The sequence below is a fragment of the Delphinus delphis genome, chromosome X (assembly GCF_949987515.2).
Source record: "Delphinus delphis chromosome X, mDelDel1.2, whole genome shotgun sequence".
Taxonomy (NCBI): Eukaryota; Metazoa; Chordata; class Mammalia; order Artiodactyla; family Delphinidae; genus Delphinus; species Delphinus delphis.
This window is the reverse complement of record NC_082704.1, coordinates 14,699,961-14,720,205: the sequence shown is the minus strand read 5'-3', so window position 1 is coordinate 14,720,205 and position 20,245 is coordinate 14,699,961. Positions and strand designations below refer to the sequence as shown.

At 41.1% G+C, this 20,245-nt stretch overlaps 1 protein-coding gene across 1 annotated transcript in view; it reads right to left on the bottom strand.

The window, feature by feature from the left end:
• GPC3 (glypican 3) overlaps window positions 1-20,245 on the bottom strand; it is a 444,448-nt gene that overhangs the window by 203,801 nt on the left and 220,402 nt on the right. Inside the window, exon 3 of the mRNA XM_060001704.1 lies at window positions 14,039-14,733. Coding sequence (XP_059857687.1) covers window positions 14,039-14,733 — 695 coding nt within the window. The remainder of the gene's footprint in view (window positions 1-14,038; window positions 14,734-20,245) is intronic.

Genomic DNA, 20,245 nt, shown 5'->3' with positions numbered 1-20,245 from the left:
AAACACAGATGTGTCAGGGAAACGTTTCCACCAGTGTGTATTCTTTCACCCTCTGTGATGTGGGGCTTGTTAGTATCCTTTTCATAGTGGAAGGAAATATAACATGCATCCTATAGCTTCTATCTGTCAAGTTTGATTATGCCAATTTATCACAATTACTGCTTTATTTTTAATCAGAGTAAGGGCACTAATTTAGTTTCCTGCTCTTTTGTCCAGAGTACTTTATGTCTAGAAAACTCGTGAAGAGACTGTTCAAGGGTAATTTAAAATGTTCATAATTTTTTAAAAGCAATCTGCTAGAAGGTTGCCACAGTCAAGAAACCCATTCATTTTACATTAAGAATTGTTAAGGGGGGCTTCCCTGGTGGCGAAGTGGTTAAGGATCTGCCTGCCAATGCAGGGGACACGGGTTCGAGACCTGGTCCGGGAAGATCCCACATGCCGCGGAGCAACTAAGCCAGGGCGCCACAACTACTGAGCCTGCGTTCTAGAGCCCGTGAGCCACAACTACTGAGCCCGCGTGCCACAACTGCTGAAGCCCGTGCACCTAGAGCCTGTGCTCCGCAACAAGAGAAGCCACTGCAATGAGAAGCCCGCGCGCCGCAACGAAGAGTAGCCCCCGCTCACCACACTAGAGAAAGCCCACGCACAGCAATGAAGACCCAACGCAGCCAAAAATAAATTAAATAAATTAAAAATTTTTAAAAAGAATTGTTGGGCTTCCCTGGTGGTGCAGTGGTTGAGAGTCCGCCTGATGATGCAGGGGACACGGGTTCGTGCCCTGGTCTGGGAAGATCCCACGTGCCGCGGAGCGGCTGGGCCCGTGAGCCATGGCCGCTGAGCCTGCGCGTCCGGAGCCTGTGCTCCGCAATGGGAGAGGCCACAACAGTGAGAGGCCCACATACCGCCAAAAAAAAAAAAAAAAAAAAAAAGAATTGTTAAGGGGAATGGGACAGTTGAGTAAATCAGAAACTCAGTTAACTATGGAACTCCTTTCCCTGTTTGGAAAGAGATCGTTACAGGGTTTTATGCATAATAAGAAAGCCACAGAGCTTGGTATTTCAGCGTTCTTTGGATTTCTGATCTGAAAGGGGGGAAATTTAAGTGCCATATATCTTTTAAAGTATCTTTTAAACCTAAGCTTAACAAAAAGAGATTTGTTTTGAAAAAAAGGTAAATGGAATAGACCCTGATCCTAGGGGAAGCCTGAGCTCTAAACAGATTTAGAAAAATCTCATTGGGATTAATATGGAAAAGTGGAGAATAAAAGGTAAGTCTACTGGAAGTTTCCATGCTGCTCTCAAGGCCACATATAGGAAACAGGATGAATGATAACAGAGAGCAGGGAATGAAAGAGCCTTAGCAATTCCCTGGCTCCACATTCTACCTCATTTCTACCAACTAAGTCGGCTTGTGTCCAACTGCAGAGGGAGCCAGGCTCCACTCACACACTCTAAGGCCGGGGGGTGGCCCTGGGCAAGAGATGACCCTCAAGCCCCTGCGGTAGAAAGCGGCTGAGGTAGCCTTGTAGCTGGTACCTACTTCCAAGTCTCTCTGCCTCAGCCCTTTAACCTGGAAAATGGTACTAATGATAATTCTTCCTTCCTTATCAGGACTGTCAGAAACATTAAATGAGTTAATCCATGTAAAGGGCTTAGAACTGTGTGTGGCACATAGCAAGTGCTTAATAAATAATCACTTTCATCGTCATTCTCTTCCTCATTGTACAGATTAAGTTGCTTTTCCAAGGCCACTATTCTGTGGTAGCACAAGGCAGAGACCCTATGTCAATATTCTGATTCCTGGACTGATGTTATTTCCACTGTACGATGCACAGCAGGTGATTTCCAAAGCACCGAAAGGTCCCTCATACATTTCCCCCTACAACTGTGTCACTGTGACTGAGATCTCCATCCTTGATAACCCTTTTGAAGAGTTTTCTGGTGATATAAAATTTTGTTAAGTGAAGTGAGTTTGCCTCAGGAGAGGGAACATATTAGAGACCTGGCAGAAGCAGAAATGGACTTCCTGTGATGACTAAACCATGATCAAACACCATCATTTTAAACCGAACGCAGGGTCTGAATGAACAAGACACTGAGCAAGGTATAATTTTGAAGGGGAGGGAGAAGGTATAGGCTTGGAAGAGAGGTTAGTCATAGGTGGAGGCCAGGCAGCTGGAAAAAAAAGGGCAAAAGTCTTTTAAGAGAGTTTAGAGGACTTCCTTCACAAACACTATGCTCTTGGGTTTCATCTCATGAACCTGAGCCTTGAACTTAGATCTGATTATTCATAATTTTCTAGAAGCATAAGAGCAACCTGCACCCAGAACTCAGAGATATGTATATGCTGACAAGGTGGTTTCCGTGCCATATCAATTTCTCCTTCAGCTCCACTTCACGAGATTTCATGATAAAAATAATTCACAGCATAGGCTTGAGTTAGAAAAAGAAGGGTTCATCTATTAACTATACAAGAATACCAAGAACGACTTTTAAAAATCATACATATAATTTTTTTATTTGGAAAAAAAAAGACACCACATCATTAACTTCAAGCAGTCCTTGGGTTGCGTATTTTATGAGGTTTATTTGTACTGCATATCTGTGATGGGCTCTATTTGTGGCTGAAAGTACAAACATACTGATTACAATCACTCTTTCCCACATTTAGGAACAAAATTAATTATCTGCAAAAAGCAGAAGGCTCAGATAGACTCTCAGTCAGTAAATGATAATAGACAGCAGCCAAATATAATGACTCCGTCTCCTACTTTATCTGTTTTAGGCATTCTGAGTGGAATGAAAAAAGGAAAAATTAATTCACTTTCTGAATGTTCTTCAGAGAGGATTTGAATTTGGGTAATAAGAAGTCAGTATCAACCCTTCCCCACCTCCCATGCCTCCATATAAAATACGAAAGCAGCCTTGCTGGTATGCTCTTCCCAAAGGGACATTTTTTTTGCCTTCTAACTTCCCGTACTACTTTTATTTGTTTTTGTTTTATTTTATATAGTAATTTATTGGAATGAGGTATATTTTTGGATGTATACAATTCACCCGTTTCAAGTGTACAATTTAATGGTTTTTACTAAGTTGACCAAGTTGTGCCATGATCATGACAAACCAGTTCTGCAACATTTTCATCTCCCCAGTAAGATCCCTCATGCCCATTCCAGCACTGTTTTTGAGAAGTCTGATGCATTTTGAAGCCCAATCCCCAAAGGGACATTTTCAAAGGACATTAAGAAGTCTGTACCTTCACCAAAACAAAGGTTACTTGTACTACCCTATTAAAAGTCCCCCCAATAAGGAAAGGAATGGCAAACAGTGAGACCTAGAACAGTACCCAGTACCAGGACTCAGAAAGTTGTGTCTGCTGGTGATGATGAAAGTTTGTGTTTTATCTTACAAAGGCTGTAACACGCTGGAAGAAATCTGCCCCAGATTCTCTCATCTTGGCCTTTTGTGAAATTCTTCATTACAGCAAATATTCTGACGACCCCCTCCCTGGAAGAAATTACTGTACTACAGTGTGACTTCATTTAAAAATGCTTCTGTGAGCTGGGATGAAGAGAGAGAGTAGCATGGACATACATACACTACCAAATGTAAAATGGATGGCTAGTGGGAAGCAGCCGCATAGCACAGGGAGATCAGCTCGGTGCTTTGTGACCACCTAGAGGGGTGGCATAGGGAGGGTGGGAGGGAGACGCAAGAGGGAGAGGATATGGGGATATATGTATACGTATAGCTGATTCATTTTGTTGTTCAGCAGAAACACAACACTGTAAAGCAATTATACTCCAATAAAGATGTGGGGAAAAAAAGAAACTAAAATACAAAAACAAACATCTGTGATGTTCAAAATATGTGCTCAAGTTTTAATGTGGGGTTAGGGTTAGGACTGCCTTTTAAGAAACGGGCCAAGTAGAAAACAATGTCTGCCAGAGACCTGAGCAAGACAGCAAGATGCAGAGAGGCCTAAGAGGTGAGTGAGCCAAGGCCACTGTGGCGCTATCGTGAGTGAAGGATGTAGCACTACAGTTGCCAAGAGTAACCTTATTCCGAGTGGGTAAAAAGGAATCAGAGGAATCACACTGTATACATGACTCCATGTTTTCGGAGGCGTTTTAGGTTTTGCAATAAAAAACAAAGCAAGTATTCGGGGGCTTTTCTGCCCTCGCCAGATAGAAGGCTGCTTTCCCTCTGCTCTGATTCCCTGGCCGCTCAACATTAGAAAGGCATTTTGGACTTCTTCATTCTCGTCTTGGGAGCACAAGGATTCTCGGAATATCAGGTCATGGGGAAGGCCTTCCTGGACTTCTGCCCACTTGGATGAATATTCCTGACTTTCTAACCTTTCTGAATATACTCTGAGCACAAATCAGTCCTCCACGACACTCCCAACAGACATGGATAAGCATCTGCTTACTACTCTGGGCTTATCACGTGCTTCATCTTAGAACTGCAGTAAAACAGAAAACTATCTGACAAGCTACTTAGCAATACAAGACTCCCAACTCCAGAGTCTGAACAAGCAAGAAAGGAAACAATAGCTTGGGGACCAAAAGAGAGAGCAATAGGTAGTAGCTGGAGGCCCAAAGTAGCAGAGTTTACTCCCAACCAGAGGCAACTAGTCAAGTGCCCCTTTTATACTTTTTAAAGTATTTTCTGAAGAGCTGAGAAAACTGCCACCGTTCTGTCTTTGGATGTGCCTACTGCTACCCTCCAACAGGTGGGACACAGCCCAGCCTTTTGACCAACCAGTCAGGGCTGAGCTAAGTGTCTTTCACTAACTTCTTACTTTCTTGCCTGATCCTCCAAAAGCATCATGAACTTGCGAGGCTTTTGCAGCCATCCAAGGTTGGGGAAATCACATGTTGCCAGACAATTTTCCGTGCGTCTCTTGTGTTTCTGCATGTCTTATAAACAGAGGCACTTTACCCCCCAGACTGTCTTTATCAAGTATCTTTGGATAGTGAATAGTCTTGGAAGACAGTGATAGGGTCGCCCTTCAGAGAAAAGAATGGGCACTCTTACTACCTATTATAAAAGATGTGAGTTCCCTAAGCTCAAGGCTGCTCTCTTGTAATGCAACTCACTGTGTGCGGAGGAGTCATCTGGTCGTCTTTGCCTTTCTCCGTGGGAACTGGGGCTTGGGGAACTGGCACAAATGCTGATACTCTGCCTACTGCTATCGCTGTGAGAAGTAAACTGGCCTGCATCTCTGAGCCAGGAATCTCCCGTCTTTATCCAGCATCCATGAAACTGTGGCCAGGTAACTTGTTGGTTTGCAATCAGGGTAAGAATCTCAGATGTTTCACAGTTCTTGAGGACATTTTCCTGCCACATCAGTCCAGAGACCACAGAAAGGAGGAAAAACTTCTTTCTAAAGATTCACAACAAATAATCACGCTGACACTCTTGCCAAGGGAAAGGCAAGGAATTCCAGATTTATGAGGAGCCCATCTAACTCCCTAATATGACCCGTAATATACATAATTTCAGGATGAAGCATGATAAAAAGCTTCCTTTGTGTGACCACTGTTTGAAACCTGTCCTAAACTTAACATTTAGTGCCTGAAAGTGATGCCAATTTTTTCATTTGTATTCTCATCATTAAGTAGGTAATCTATGTTTTAAAACTATATATTTTCCCCATGGGAATCACTAAAGTTATTTTTTTTGTCAACGAAAAAAAAGATGGCAGCCTGTAAACATTTTTGTCTTTCCAGAAATGGACCTCATGCAAATAAAGTTGCCTACCACAGTTCCAGATGCTGACCTGCAGACAGTAATTAGGTAGTTAGCCATTTACTTGTTTTTATCACTTTGAAATCACTTGGTACTGAAAACAGCTTGTAAGAATTCAGACAAGGTATCTATCTCTATAGGAGACTAAAAAATGAAAGTCCAAAGTGATAGCATGAGGAGAAAAACACTGACATTCTGACACCTGAGAAATAACCTCGGCCTTCAAAAGCAGAGAGGAAGGTAGGGCTAATCTTGGAAATTCCGATGAGTTACAGTCACTCACAAAGACAGCAAAATATAAGAATTTGATAGAGTGAATTATTATTGAGGATCAACAGAGAATCTTCCCCAGAGCTTCCTAGCACACATAAATAAATATTGATTTCACTGAAGATATCTTCAGAAATTCTACCAAAGGAAATGGATGTAGCCACTATGGAGAACAGTATGGAGGTTCCTTAAAAAACTACAACTAGAACTACCATACGACCCAGCAACCCCACTACTGGGCATATACCCTGAGAAAACCATAATTCAAAAAGAGTCATGTACCACAACGTTCATTGCAGCTCTATTTACAATAGCCAGGAGATGGAAGCAACCTAAGTGTCCATCATCGGATGAATGGCTAAAGAAGATGTGGCACATATATACAATGGAATATTACTCAGCCATAACAAGAAATGAAACTGAGTTATTTGTAGTGAGGTGGATGGACCTAGAGTCTGTCATACAGAGTGAAGTAAGTCAGAAAGAGAAAGACAAATACCGTATGCTAACACACATATATGGAATCTAAGGAAAAAAAAAAAAGGTCATGAAGCACCTAGGGGCAAGACGGGAATAAAGACAGAGACCTACTAGAGAATGGACTTGAGGATATGGGGAGGGGGAAGGGTAAGCTGGGACAAAGTGAGAGAGTGGCATGGACATATATACACTACCAAATGTAAAATAGATAGCTAGTGGGAAGCAGCCACATGGCACAGGGAGATCAGCTCGGTGCTTTGTGACCACCTAGAGGGGTGGGATAGGGAGGGTGGGAGGGAGGGAGACGCAAGAGGGAAGAGATATGGGGACATATGTATATGTATAACTGATTCACTTTGTTATAAAGCAGAAACTAACACACCATTGTAAAGCAATTATACTCCAATAAAGATGTTAAAAAAAAAAAGAATATGTTAGGTTCTTAGTAGGCAATGTTACTACTAAGGAAACTCCATAATGGAGACCTGGATGTACTAAGGCCCAGAATCAAAGGCAAATGCATTAAAAACTATCTGTTGGTCCAACAGGCAGATTACAAGCATTGCAACTGGAAGAAAACCTATACCTCACCACTGGCACGGTGCACAGAGATTCTAGGCAAAGTCATTTTACTGTGTGACTGGGTCTTCCATCACCTACATAAACATTCCTTCTTCCCCTAGAAACTACTCTGTGCCTTTAAGTGTCATGAAGACGAAAAATCTCATGCTTTTTAGTACTTCATTGGGAAATACTATAGCAAAAGTCTCCAAGGAGGGAGAATGAACTCAAAAACTGATTGTGAAGCTGGAAAAACAGTAGAGAGTAGTACAGGATATTAAATAAGATAATAAAGACCCACTTAGCCTATGTTCAAGGAATGAAGATTCCGGTGAAAAGAGAGTGGAACTCTTTGAAAGAGCAATATGGACTAATTATGAAAAGCATGAGCTTTGGGGTCAGACAGATCCAGCTTTGAATCCTAGCTCCGCTACCTACTGGCCAAGTGATCCCTGAGGACAGCAACAGTCAGGGTCATCTTTCCAGCCACTTCTTGTGCCCCTGGTGTCTATCAGTGGTTCCACAATTAGATGCTCACTAAATGTTCCCTGAAATGAATCCTATTTCAGATAGTGCTAAAATGAATATCACAATGAGGAAAGAAAGGGAGAAGCAGTGACGGTAGAAAAGGTTGCAATTTTGCACAACATTCAATGAAGCCTACGACAAGTCAAGATAATGAAATTATGGGAGAGGAAGCACTAATGCCGTGAAGTTCTGAGATGAATCAATAAAGAACACGAGTACAAATGGAAACATGAAAGTGCAAACAGCCACGCGATGATATGTGAGCAATTACTCTGGGGGGGGATTGTAAAGAAAATAAATGAAATCACAGAAAGTTTTGGGAAACTTTCTGGAAAAGCAATAAACATCCAATATGCTGATTATTACTCATTTAATCAATGGATCTGAAATGTACAATGGCTATGCATATAGTCCACATATAGGGGTATAGTAATTACAATCAAAGTGGTTTCAGAATAAGAATAATTGCATTTTAAAAAGAAGGTTGTAGCATTCAACAATTTGTGTGGTGTAACAACAATGTTGAAAGTATATGTATTGAAAACTGTACATATTTGTATTTGCCTCAAGGTATAAGATATGGAATTCAATAACATGCTGATAAATTTAACAATGATACCCTCAGATACTACCCATATGATACCCAAATACTATTCTTTTAAAATAAATTTATTTATTTTATTTATTTACTTTTTGGCTGCATTGGGTCTTCTTTGCTGCGCATGGGCTTTCTCTAGTTGCAGCGAGAGGGGGGCTACTCTTCATTGCAGCGCGTGGGCTTCTCATTGTGGTGGTTTCTCTTGTTGCGGAGCACGGGTTCTAGGCATGCAGGCTTAGTAGTTGTGGTGTGCGGGCTCAGTAGTTGTGGCACATGGGCTTAGTTGCTCTGCGGCATGTGGGATCTTCCTGGACCAGGGCTCAAACCCATGTCCCCTGCCTTGGCAGGTGGATTCTTAACCACTGAGCCACCAGGGAATTCCCCCAAATACTATTAAAGACCTACTCAGTACTCACTTGGGGCCATGATGCTTAACCCAGTTCACAAATGTAGATGAAGAATCAAGATGGATCTATTTACAGTCCCATAATTAATACTTTCTTGAACTTTTCAGTAAAAATTTTCTTTCTTTCCCTTCCTCTCCCCTCTCCTCTCTCGCTCTCTCTCTCACGCTCACACACACACATACACACTCATACACACACACATTTTCACATACTTGCTATTTTTATTCACGCCTTTGGATTAAAATAACATTAAACATCTTGGCACTTAAAAACAAGTTTAAGAAAATCTCATTATCTATTTGGCACTTAGAAAACTGCTGTAGAAAGAGTACTGCACTGGGGCTTAGTGAGTACCTGCCATGTGCCTCGAACTCTGCCAGGTACTTTGAACCTATCATTTCACTGAATCCCCACATATCAACCCCATTTGACAGATGAAGAGTCCACGGTCACAGCTTTGCCATTAACTGTCATTCACTTTTAACCTCTGGGCCTTACCTTGTCTACTAAACAAGGTGGCTGGAGTTGCTTCCAAGGAAGTATCAGAATCAAATGGAGTACTCTGTAAGTGACAAATTCTCTGGCCTCTCCACAGACCTACGGTATCAGAATCCTCGGGGGGAGGGGGGGAGGCTCCAGGAATCTGTTTAACAAGTTCCCTAGATGATTGTGGTGATGAGCCGAGTATGAGAACTACATGCTTACCACCTCCAGGAGCACCCTAACCTTTGCTTGCACGCCTTCACTTGGTAGCCTGAAAAACTGAAGACCATCTTGTGGAAAACTAAAACACTAATAGGCCATAAGCGTCCATCATCGGATGAATGGATGAAGAAAATGTGGCACATATATACAATGGAATATTAGCCATAAAAAGAAATGAAATTGAGCTATTTGTAATGAGGTGGATGGACCTAGAGTCTGTCATACAGAGTGAAGTAAGTCAGAAAGAGAAAGACAAATACCGTATGCTAATACATATGTATGGAATCTAAGAAAAAAAATGTCATGAAGAACCTAGGGGCAAGACGGGAATAAAGATGCAGACCTACTAGAGAATGGACTTGAGGATATGGGGAGGGGGAAGGGTAAGCTGGGACAAAGTGAGAGAGTGGCATGGACATATATACACTACCAAATGTAAAATAGATAGCTAGTGGGAAGCAGCCACCTAGCACAGGGAGATCAGCTCAGTGCTTTGTGACCACCTAGAGGGGTGGGATAGGGAGGATGGGAGGGAGGGAGATGCAGGAGGGAAGAGATATGGGAACATGTGTTTATGTATAACTGATTCACTTTGTTGTAAAGCAGAAACTAACACACCATTGTAAAGCTATTATACTCCAATAAAGATGTAAAAAAAAGTATCTGAAAAAAAAATAACAGTGCCCCACTCATTTAGATAAGACCAAAATGTCCTTTATGATCTGGGGTAGATGGTAGCCACCAAAAGAGCTGAGCAAAGTCCCTGCATGGCAGGCCTCATGGCATGGCTTATAGCTAGCTAAAAAGGCTGTCCCAAACAGAGCTCTGGAAGAGCCTAGTTTCGAAGAGGTCTCTCACCACAACTTAACCTCAAGCAGGACTAACTGGCAGGCTCTTACACTTTATCACAACAGGAAGGTGAAGGTGCTACAGCAGAATCTCATTAATGCTTTAGTTTTCAATCAGCTTTGGCTTTGGGGCATTCTGTGGTTTTGTTAGCAGGAATAGAGTTCTGCAGTCCACCCAGCCCTCACTTCCCCTCAGCCCCCATAGATGGCCCAGCCCCCTTCTGGCCCATACAGAGTATAGCCGGATCACACCTGGCCAATGATTCCCCACCCACACCATTTGGTATATATTACTTAGAGCTGGCGATCATAAAACAGTAACAAGGCAGAGTTTACATATGCTTTCTGTTCTAGTTTAGGCATTCCCCGGGGAAGGCAGGCTTCACACTTTCATCACCAGCTGGGAGCTGGGAGCTGGGAGCTGGGAGCTGGGAGCTGGGAGCTGGGAGCTGGGAGCAGACAGGCCCTTAATGGCCAAAACAGAAAGGGACTGCATCACTGAGCGCCTCTTGACAGCCAAGGCCTTTCTTCCTGAATGATAATGACATGAAATGTACTCCCGTGTGTGTGTGCGTGTGCACACACACGAACGGGCACATGTGCACCTAAAATATAGCAGGTTTGGCATCCCAAAATAGCTATTCAATTTAAGTTCATGATGTCTTTGCAAAATCCTTATGGAACTTTTAGAGCGAAAGTCTGGGAGGGGGCGTGGTGGGAAGAGTGCTAGATTGTCGCAGCAGAAGACCTTGGACTCTACTTCTGGCTCTTCCACTAATTATATAACTTTGGGCAAGACTCCCTGAACTTTTACTTCATTTGTAAATCAGTGGGACTAGACTGATTTCTTATGGCCTTTCTAACATTCACATTATAGTGAGATGTTCACTGTGGTGAAATTTATCCAGTTACATGTCTGTCTGTCAATGAAGCTAAACTGACGTTTTAAAGACTTAAGAACTATGTCTTGGGTAACCGAGTACCCAGTACCTGGCAAAGTGCCACGAACAGAGCAGATGCTTAATAAATGTTTACTAAACAAACCTTCATGTCTAGAGCCTGATCAAAATAGTGGACCTAATCCCTTACCAGCTCCCCACCCTATTTTTCTGTGTTTAAAAGCACCAGAGGAGAATACATGTTTTCAAGACGTTGCTGTCAAGTGACCAATATCAGAGGCAAACTTTAAACACTCCCATACCCTGTCTTTAATGTTATCTCCTTATTTTTCCTCTCATTGAAGGCATTTCCACACCCCTGGCACTCTGGCTTTGTGTCTGACACATAGTGGGCCCTCAATCAATTTCAGGTGAATGAACATATGAATGCACTGACTTTCCTTTTTTCTAGTTCTGTGAGATTTACTTTTGTGTGTGTGTGTGTGTGTGTGTGTGTGTGGTACGCGGGCCTCTCACTGTTGTGGCCTCTCCCCTTGCAGAGCACAGGCTCTGGACGCGCAGGCTCAGTGGCCATGGCTCATGGGCCCAGCCGATTCACGGCATGTGGGATCTTCCCAGACCGGGGCACGAACCTGTGTCCCCTGCATCGGCAGGCGGACTCTCAACCACTGTGCCACCGGGGAAGCCCGAGATTTACTTTTGTATAAGGCCCTAGAATCTGGCCTTCAATTAGAAAGCAATCAAAGGAATAATTAGCCACTGAAGAACACTATCGTTAGGACATTTCTGTTCATTTTACTATAAAATATTTTCTCAGCAGATGTGTTTTAAACAGCTAACATTGTGAATGGGGCAATTAGAGCAGTTCCGTAAGTAGCCATCCTGTGGGTTGCATCATTTTTGTCCTCCTTTCTAGTTTAATTCACCAAAGAAACCAGTTACCCCTATCGTTTTGTACTTCCAGAGTTTAAAGACAGGGCTAAATGGCCCAATCTGCCCTCCACATTCTGGGTAAGCAATGGTTTGGAGTACACAGTAGTTGCAACGCTATAGAAGATAAGAACACGAATCGCGCAAGGTAACAAGCCAGGGTTGGAATCCCAGCTCCGCCACCTCTGTTTAACTACCTTTGACGTTTGGGCAACATATTTAAGCCCTCTAAGCTTCATTTACTCCTGTGTAAAATGGGGATAATATTATATTAGGACCTATCCCATGGATTACTAAGAAATAATATTACGTAAACTGGCCAGCAGAGCACCTCAAACGTGGTAGGAGCTCAACAAGGGTAGTGTATTATACTATTCTGCCACGTCCTTCTACAAAGCTGGGAACGTTCAGGAATCAGTCACCATCACCTTAGTGAGGTCTGGCTGGTAGCTCTTGGCTGTATGTTCTGCTCTGTATTGAAAAGTGTGTGCATTCTGTGGTTCTGAACGTGTGCACCCTGGCTTAGCAGGTACAACGTAACTAACATTGTCTGACTGAAACCAATCAAGCTTCTGCCTCACAAAACTGTCCCACCCCCATCAAAGATCCTATCAGCCTTACACTGGTATAAATCAAGGCTGCAAAAACAACTGTTGGAAAACATGAACGTTTTGCCTCACCTGTGTTCTTGTGTAGGTTTAGTTAGTGGGGTCTAGCTGGGTCTCCTATGTTTAAAGTCACTACTCAAAATGCAACTCAAAACTACAACGAGGTAGCACCTCACACCAGTCAGAATGACCAGGCATTAAAAACTCTACAAATAACAAATGCCAAAGAGAGTGTGGAGAAAAGGGAACCCCCCTACACTGTTGTTGGGAATGTAAGTTGGTGCAGCCACTATGGAAAACAGTATGGAGGTTCCTTACAAAAACTAAAAGTAGAGCTACCATATGACCCAGCAATCTCAATCCTGGGCATACATCCGGAAAAAAACTATAACTCAAAAAGATACATGCACCCCTATGTTCATGGCAGCACTATTTATAATAAGCAAGACATGGAAACAACCTAAATGTCCATCAGCAGATGAATGGATAAAGAAGATGTGGTATATACATACAATGGAATATCACTCAGCCGAAAAGAAGAATGAAATAATGCCATTCGCAGCAACATGGATGGACCTAGAGATTATCATACTAGTTAAGTCAGACAGAGAAAGACAAATGCCATATGATATCACTTATATGTGGAACCTAAAACATGACACAAATGAACTTATTTACGAAACAGAAACAGACTCACAGACATAGAGAACAGACTTGTGGTTGCCAAGGGGGAGGGAAGGATTGGGAGTTTGGGATTGGCAGATGCAAACTATTATACATATGTACAACTGAATCACTTTGCTGTATACCAGAAACTAACACAACATTGTAAACAACTGTACTTCGATAAAATAAATTTAAAAATAAAGTCACTACTCAAAATAGTAATATGATATATATGATTAAGAGCACAAGAGTGAAATCAGAATCAAAGAAAGTGGTGATAACCTAATTAAAGGGAGACCTGATCAACTTCTGAATCACTGAGCTTCAGTTTCCTCATTTACAAAATGGAGATAACAGCTCCCACCTCACAGGGTTGTCATGAAGGTTGTGATAACCAACAACAGTGGTAATAATAGCTAATAATTACTGAAGAATTACCATGTACCAGGCACATGCTAAGTGCTTTAACACGTTATTCCCTATGAAGAAGATATTCTTTCTATCCCTATTTTATGAATCAGCAATATGAGACTCATACAGATAAAATGATTCACCTAAGGTCCCACAGCAAGAAAGTGGGTGAAGCTAAAATTCAAAGCCAGGCATTAGGACTCCATAACCTGTGGACTTAATGTGCTGCCTAGCTTTGTGAGGTCATTCAGTCCCTCTATCATCCCTGCCCACTTTTTTTCTCACTTCTCTCCATCAGCACCTGCTACTGGCCAGGCTGCCCTACCCCCAGTAGAATCCAATTCCTCTGAAAACTGTAGAATGGTACTCACAGTGGTGGTCAGTTTTCCTCCATTCTTCTGGACATACTGGATGGAATCATGGATCGTAGAAAAGAGACCAAGCAGTACATTCTCCATGTCATAGATTCTGTACATGCCATTCACCAGTTCTTCCAGAGACAGAATGTATTCTCTCCAGTACTTGTCAATCTCCACCACACCTGCCATACAGCCTTGCATAACCACATTGCAGTAGCCACCACACGGCTTAACCATCATCAGTCCCTGGCAGTAAGAGCAGTACCACATCCTGGTGAGCATTCGGCCACAGTCCTTACTGAACTTCAGGTGATCAGTTGTGTTGATCACTTCAATTCCGAGATTCAGGGCCTGGAGGAAGATCCTAGTGACTTGCAGTGACTTGGAAACCTGGGTCATAATAAGCTTGGGGAAATTCCCAAATACTTTCAGGTCACGCCTTGCCCCTCGGAGGCATTCATTGATGTCTAAGGTGGACTCCGGCAGGCCTGGGTTCATTAGCTGGGTATAGATGACTGGAAACAGGCTGTCAAACAATTCATTGACCATGTCATCCACGTTGATGTCAGAACCCAGGATGTAGAGAGATACATCAGTGAAAAATTCACCCACAAACTCAAAAGCTTGTGGGGTCAGGCTCGGGTAGTTGTTCTTGAACATGGCATTGGTGTAGTTCTTGGCATGGCGAACAACGATTTCAAAGGCCTCTGTAAAATACGAGATAAAGAAATGCCCACAAATTAAAGCATGAAAATCCAGTGTGTAATTGACTTTGAGATTTCTCTATTGCTGTGGTGATTAAGGTCCCATTTGCCTTAAATAATTGACTCATGTTTACTTCTGGCATTGCCTCTACTCCTGCAGCTGTTTGTTCCTATAAATCAATTTTCCTTTCTGAACATGCAGTCCAAACGCTGATGTGCACGTAGATTCTTAAGCACACAAATTATATTTCAAATGACAAAAGCCAGGATTCAGTTAACATTCTGGTCTCTCATAAAAATATTGATTAAAAATTGGCTAAATGAGAAGTTCTTTCTCTTTCTCACATTGAGTTATTCAGTTAAAAAGAAACTGTATTTCAAGACATTTCATTTTTAGACAGAGATAAATATTTGACAACAAACCATATACTATATAAACTCACATAACAATTTAAGCCTGTTCATCCCTGGAGGAAAGGCAAGTTCTTAGCCAAGAATAAAAGCTATCACAAATTTCATCATGTAGGTAGATTTTCTCTAGATAACTTTAAAGGGAGCTATCTGACAGATTGACAGACCTGAAAGTGGAATTTATCCCCTAAACGGGTATCTGGATGGAGAAAAACAACACATGCACTTATCTATACGTTCGATACTGAAAATAACACCGCTGGTATTTGCAAGCTGAACATCTGGAAGGATAACTGCTAAGCTTTCTTGGTAAGTTCGGCTTCCACATGGCTTGGAAACCTTATCTACTCTACAGAGACTACGGGTTCAGGATTACATCTGCTGCCCCTACCCCTTGGCATAAGGCCTGATCAGTGTCATTGGTTTGAGAGAGAAAGTAATAATGTCACCATCCCGTTTTCTCCAAACTGAAGCACTGCAGACACAATTTATCCCAAATAACCAGAGTCCCACATTTATATGAGAGAAAGCAAAAACTGCAATAATAGATTTTTCAAAGAAATAAGGCATAGTTTAAGAACAAACAAAAACAACCAAGTTTCCCAAGACATTTAAAATTAACTTAGTAGTTTCTTTCCTTTCCTTCCAAAGCACGAAGGTCCATGACAGATGCACCCCAAATGATGCTATTTCATGAGCCTTGAAAAATCAAATTATTACCACTTTCATACTACTAGACAGACTGCATTCCAACAGCTCCTTGGGATCACTTAGCCAAACATCTCAGTCATCTGTGGCAGAAGTGAGCTCTAGGTTGTACCACCACCATCTGCCCCAGATCCCTCACAAGGTAGAACGCGCTTGCTAGATTCTTCCCTTGGGTTTATGACGTGCCCAGGAATGTTGAGCAGATGCCAGAGCAATTCTACTGGGTTTCCAAGCCCACTTGAGAAAGTTAATCTTCATTTTCATCAATTGCTAAATGTTCATTTGTTACTTTTATTTTGTTTAGAACGTTAAGCAATTCTTAGAAAGTTTATCTATCTTAAAACAATCTCTCCCTAACTCCACACGCTACTTTATTTTCAATCCTTGAATCTAAAGATTGAATGAAGCCAAGAGATTGTCTGACCCAATACAAAGGACCAGTCAATTAATTATTTAAAATCATCAGAAATTTGGAGATTAAAAACTATTCATTCATTTTAATTTCAGCTACCAATCATTTATTATATACTAGACCCCGTGCTAAGTACTAGGGGTATGTAAGTGCTAGGTAGATGGAGATAAATAATACACCTTCCTTGTCTTTAAAGTACTCCCAAGCTATATGGTTTAGCATTTATAAAGCATTTCCAAGTTTATTACGAGATCTACTTTTTACAACAATCTTCTAAGTTCGGTATTGCAATCCCCATTTTATAGGTGATGAAACTGAGGCTCAGCAGCATTTAAGCACTTTCCAGGGTCACACAACTGCAAAGTAGAAGTAGTCAACTCAGACTAGTGTCTCCCGGCAACGGTTTCACTCTAGTTGCCCTCAGCTCTATAGCCAACACACACATCCTCAAAAATCTTTGAAAGTCAAGCTCATTTTTAGGCTCATTATTTTCCCATTGGCTTCTCCTCTCCAAATGGAAATGTACTGGAAGAAATTGCAGTCCAAAGACCAACAAAGCAGAGTTACACTTTCACCTTTGTCTTGGGACAGCACGAATTCAGAGAAGAAAGACTGCTGCTGAGATGCTACCCTGTGGATCTCAATCATCTAAGCTACCCTAAAGTTAAGTCTCTACAAGGCAAATTTCATCTCTAGCACAGTGCATTTGTTCTCTAATGTGCAAGATATATGACAGTGAAATTCCATAGACTGTACTGCCATAACTTTTTTCTTAAGTTTCTGTTACTAGCACTGCTGGATCAATAGAAAAAGAAAATTACAAAAGATCATGAACTCTTCTCCAGAAAGAATAACAACACATATTGCAGAGGGAAAGGGCTAGGGGTTCATATGCTCACACGTGCTTCCTGCTCCAACTTTCATAGCTCAGAATCCACTTAGCACATCTCTGGGTTTTGCCCAACCCCCTTACTTCTGTATCATGGGACAACAGACCAAACCATAACCGCTCAAGCAAAGGCTCCTTGGGGATTTATAGGAACCAACACTAGGTGAAAAGTGATGCTCAGCTTGAGGTTGGCAACTTGAGGTTTCATGAAATGAAGCCAAGGGCTAGAATGGGCCAGGAAGTTCAGTCGATTGATTTTTTTTTTTTTTTTTGGTCAGATAATAACGTACGCTTAGGCTAGGGGAGGTTTTCCTCTGTCTCTTTCCTGGGAAAAAGTCAAGCATTATATCCAGGAAAAGTTGGAACAATGTAAAATCAGAGATGTTACGAAAAATTTGGCACCAAACAGAAAATAGTCTATTTTTAACAATATATACAAAGATATATGATACAGATAAATAGATCTAATAAATTAATACACATCCAAATATAGCAAGGTTTCTAGATTTATTGTTGCCCCCATCACTATTCTGGTCACCTCTATTTGGACACACTCTACTGTTATCAACTTCCTTCTTAAATTATGGTGCTCAAAAAGGGACACAACTCTCCAATATGGTTTGATATGTAAAGTGTGCAATCAGGCTATCACCTCTCTTTAAATGGTTCAGTAAGTTCTCCCCCATCCCAACCCAGGACATATATCCTATAACCGTAGCAAAATGACTGTCCTTAGTACTTGGTGCTGATGTTTCTTTACCCAGACCTAGACATAAAGAAATGTGTTTTCATGGGCCTTTTCAGTAAAAGACTGGATTTTTTTTTAAAAGGAGAGTCTACTTGTAGTTGGAAGACAGAAATAAATGAACCACCGAGTTCCCTTCAAGCCCTTAAGAATAAAACAGTCCTGATAAAGGCAGGTTACTTTTTTCCAGGTAGTTTTTCCAGCATTGTAAGAATGGCAAATACTTTATAAGAACTTTTTAAATTCCTAGGATAAATGCCACACAATGGGTTGGACTCCAGTCTTTGCTTTCAAGCACAGGTACCTTAATGGAAGAAGAAAACTGACATTTATGTGATACCTGCAAAGTATATGCCAGGATCTGTAATGAACTTGCTCACATATGTCCTCTCATTTAAATTTAACATAAACATATGTATTTGGATTTATTTTTATTTGGTGAGGAAACAGGCTCAGACAGGTTAAGCGACTCATACAAGATAATATCTCTAGTTAAATGCCACAGACTGAATTTAAGTGTAGGTCACTCTAACACCAATACCCTTGCTAATTCCACAACATGCTCCAGCCTTGAAAACTGGACATTGGGAGACTTCTGGTCTTGGCTACAACATGTAAAGAGCTTGGAAATTATCATTCCCATTTTCAACAACAAGATAATAGCTGAACCAACTGAAAATCAATGATTCTTCTTAGACCCGTCAGGGAATTAAGGTCACAGGGCAAACTGTTACCCTGAAATCTGGAAAGAGAGGCAAATACAGAGAATCACAGCTGAGATCTGCTGGATCTCAGACACCTGCAGCAGACGCCACTGAAGCTATAAACTAGTCTAAACACTTAAATGGTAGTTCTGACAAACTGATAGAGGCTGAATGTGAACTAGCCTGAGAGTTGAAAATTCCTGGGTCCTCAGTTTTATGGGTCCCCCACATTCCCATGGGATTTACCTCAAGAAAACACACAAAGTTCTCATGGTGAAGATCTAAGAAAAATCTCCTTGTTTTTTCTGGCAGGGGTAGGGGGAAAGTAATAATTTAAATACACCATGAGCATTCTCCATAACAAATGCCTGTTCTCCAATGGACACAACTTTACCAAAGCCTAATATACCTAGAAGAGGGGCAATTAGACAACTCCAGTCCCTTCTAGCCTTCCTGTAACACCTAAAGGGAAAGAAAAAAAGGCCGAGAAAAACTTATGAGGGTTACAGCTCATGGACTTAAGTCTACTAACAGACTGATTAATCGTAATATTATAGGCCACTTTCACTACCCCCATACCTTTCCACCAGAAAGACACAGATCCTGTTTAAGAAGGAGTTCTTAGAGAAACCCACCAAAAAGAGGTGAGAAAAAAATAAACAAAGACACTAGAGGAAACTAAAGCCTCTAGCATCTATAGATACAGCAAACAATAAATAGCCTAACTCCTAGTCACATTAACATAAAACTTCACACTACACGTCTAATTACCTTAGCTCCTATTACCCAATATATCATATTCCGCTTTTAACAAACAATTACAAGCCATGAAAAAAGGCAAAAGAACAGTCTGAAGAAACAAAGCAATTATCATAACCACACTCAGATATGGCACAGATTTTGGACATATCAGACAGGGAATTTAAAATAACTATTATTAATATATAAAGGACTCTAATGGAATAAGTGGACAATATACAAGAACATCTGGATACTGTAAATACAGAGATAGAAATGCTAAGAAATATCGAAAGGAAATGCTAGCAATCAAAAACACAAACAGAAATGAAGTATGCTTTTCATGGGCTTATCAGCATACTTGAAACAAACAAGGTAAGAACCAGTGATCTTAAAGAAATATCAGTAGAAACTTCTCAAACCACAATAGGAAGATTAAAAAAAAAAGAACAAACGAACAAACAAAACACAGAAAAGAGTATCCAAGAACTGTGGGACAAATTCAAAAGGTGTATAATATGTGTAATTGCAATTCCAGAAAGAGAAGAGAGAGAGAAGAGAGCAAAAGAAATATTTGAGAGAATGATGCCCAAAATTTCACAAAATTCATGATAGATAACATCCACAGGTCCAAGAAGCTCGGAGAATAACAAGCAGGTTGAATACCAAAATACCTACTCTTAGGCATATCATATACAAACTGTAGAAAACCAAAGACAAAGAGAAAATCTTCTAAGAAGCCAGAGGAAGAAAAAAACCATCTTATCTATAGAGGAACAAGGATAAGAATTACATTGAACATGTCATCAGAAATCATGCAAGGAAGAAGAGAGTAAATGAAATATTTTGCGTTGAAAGAAAAAAAAAAAGACCTAGAACTCTATTTCTAGCAAAATTATCATCAAAAA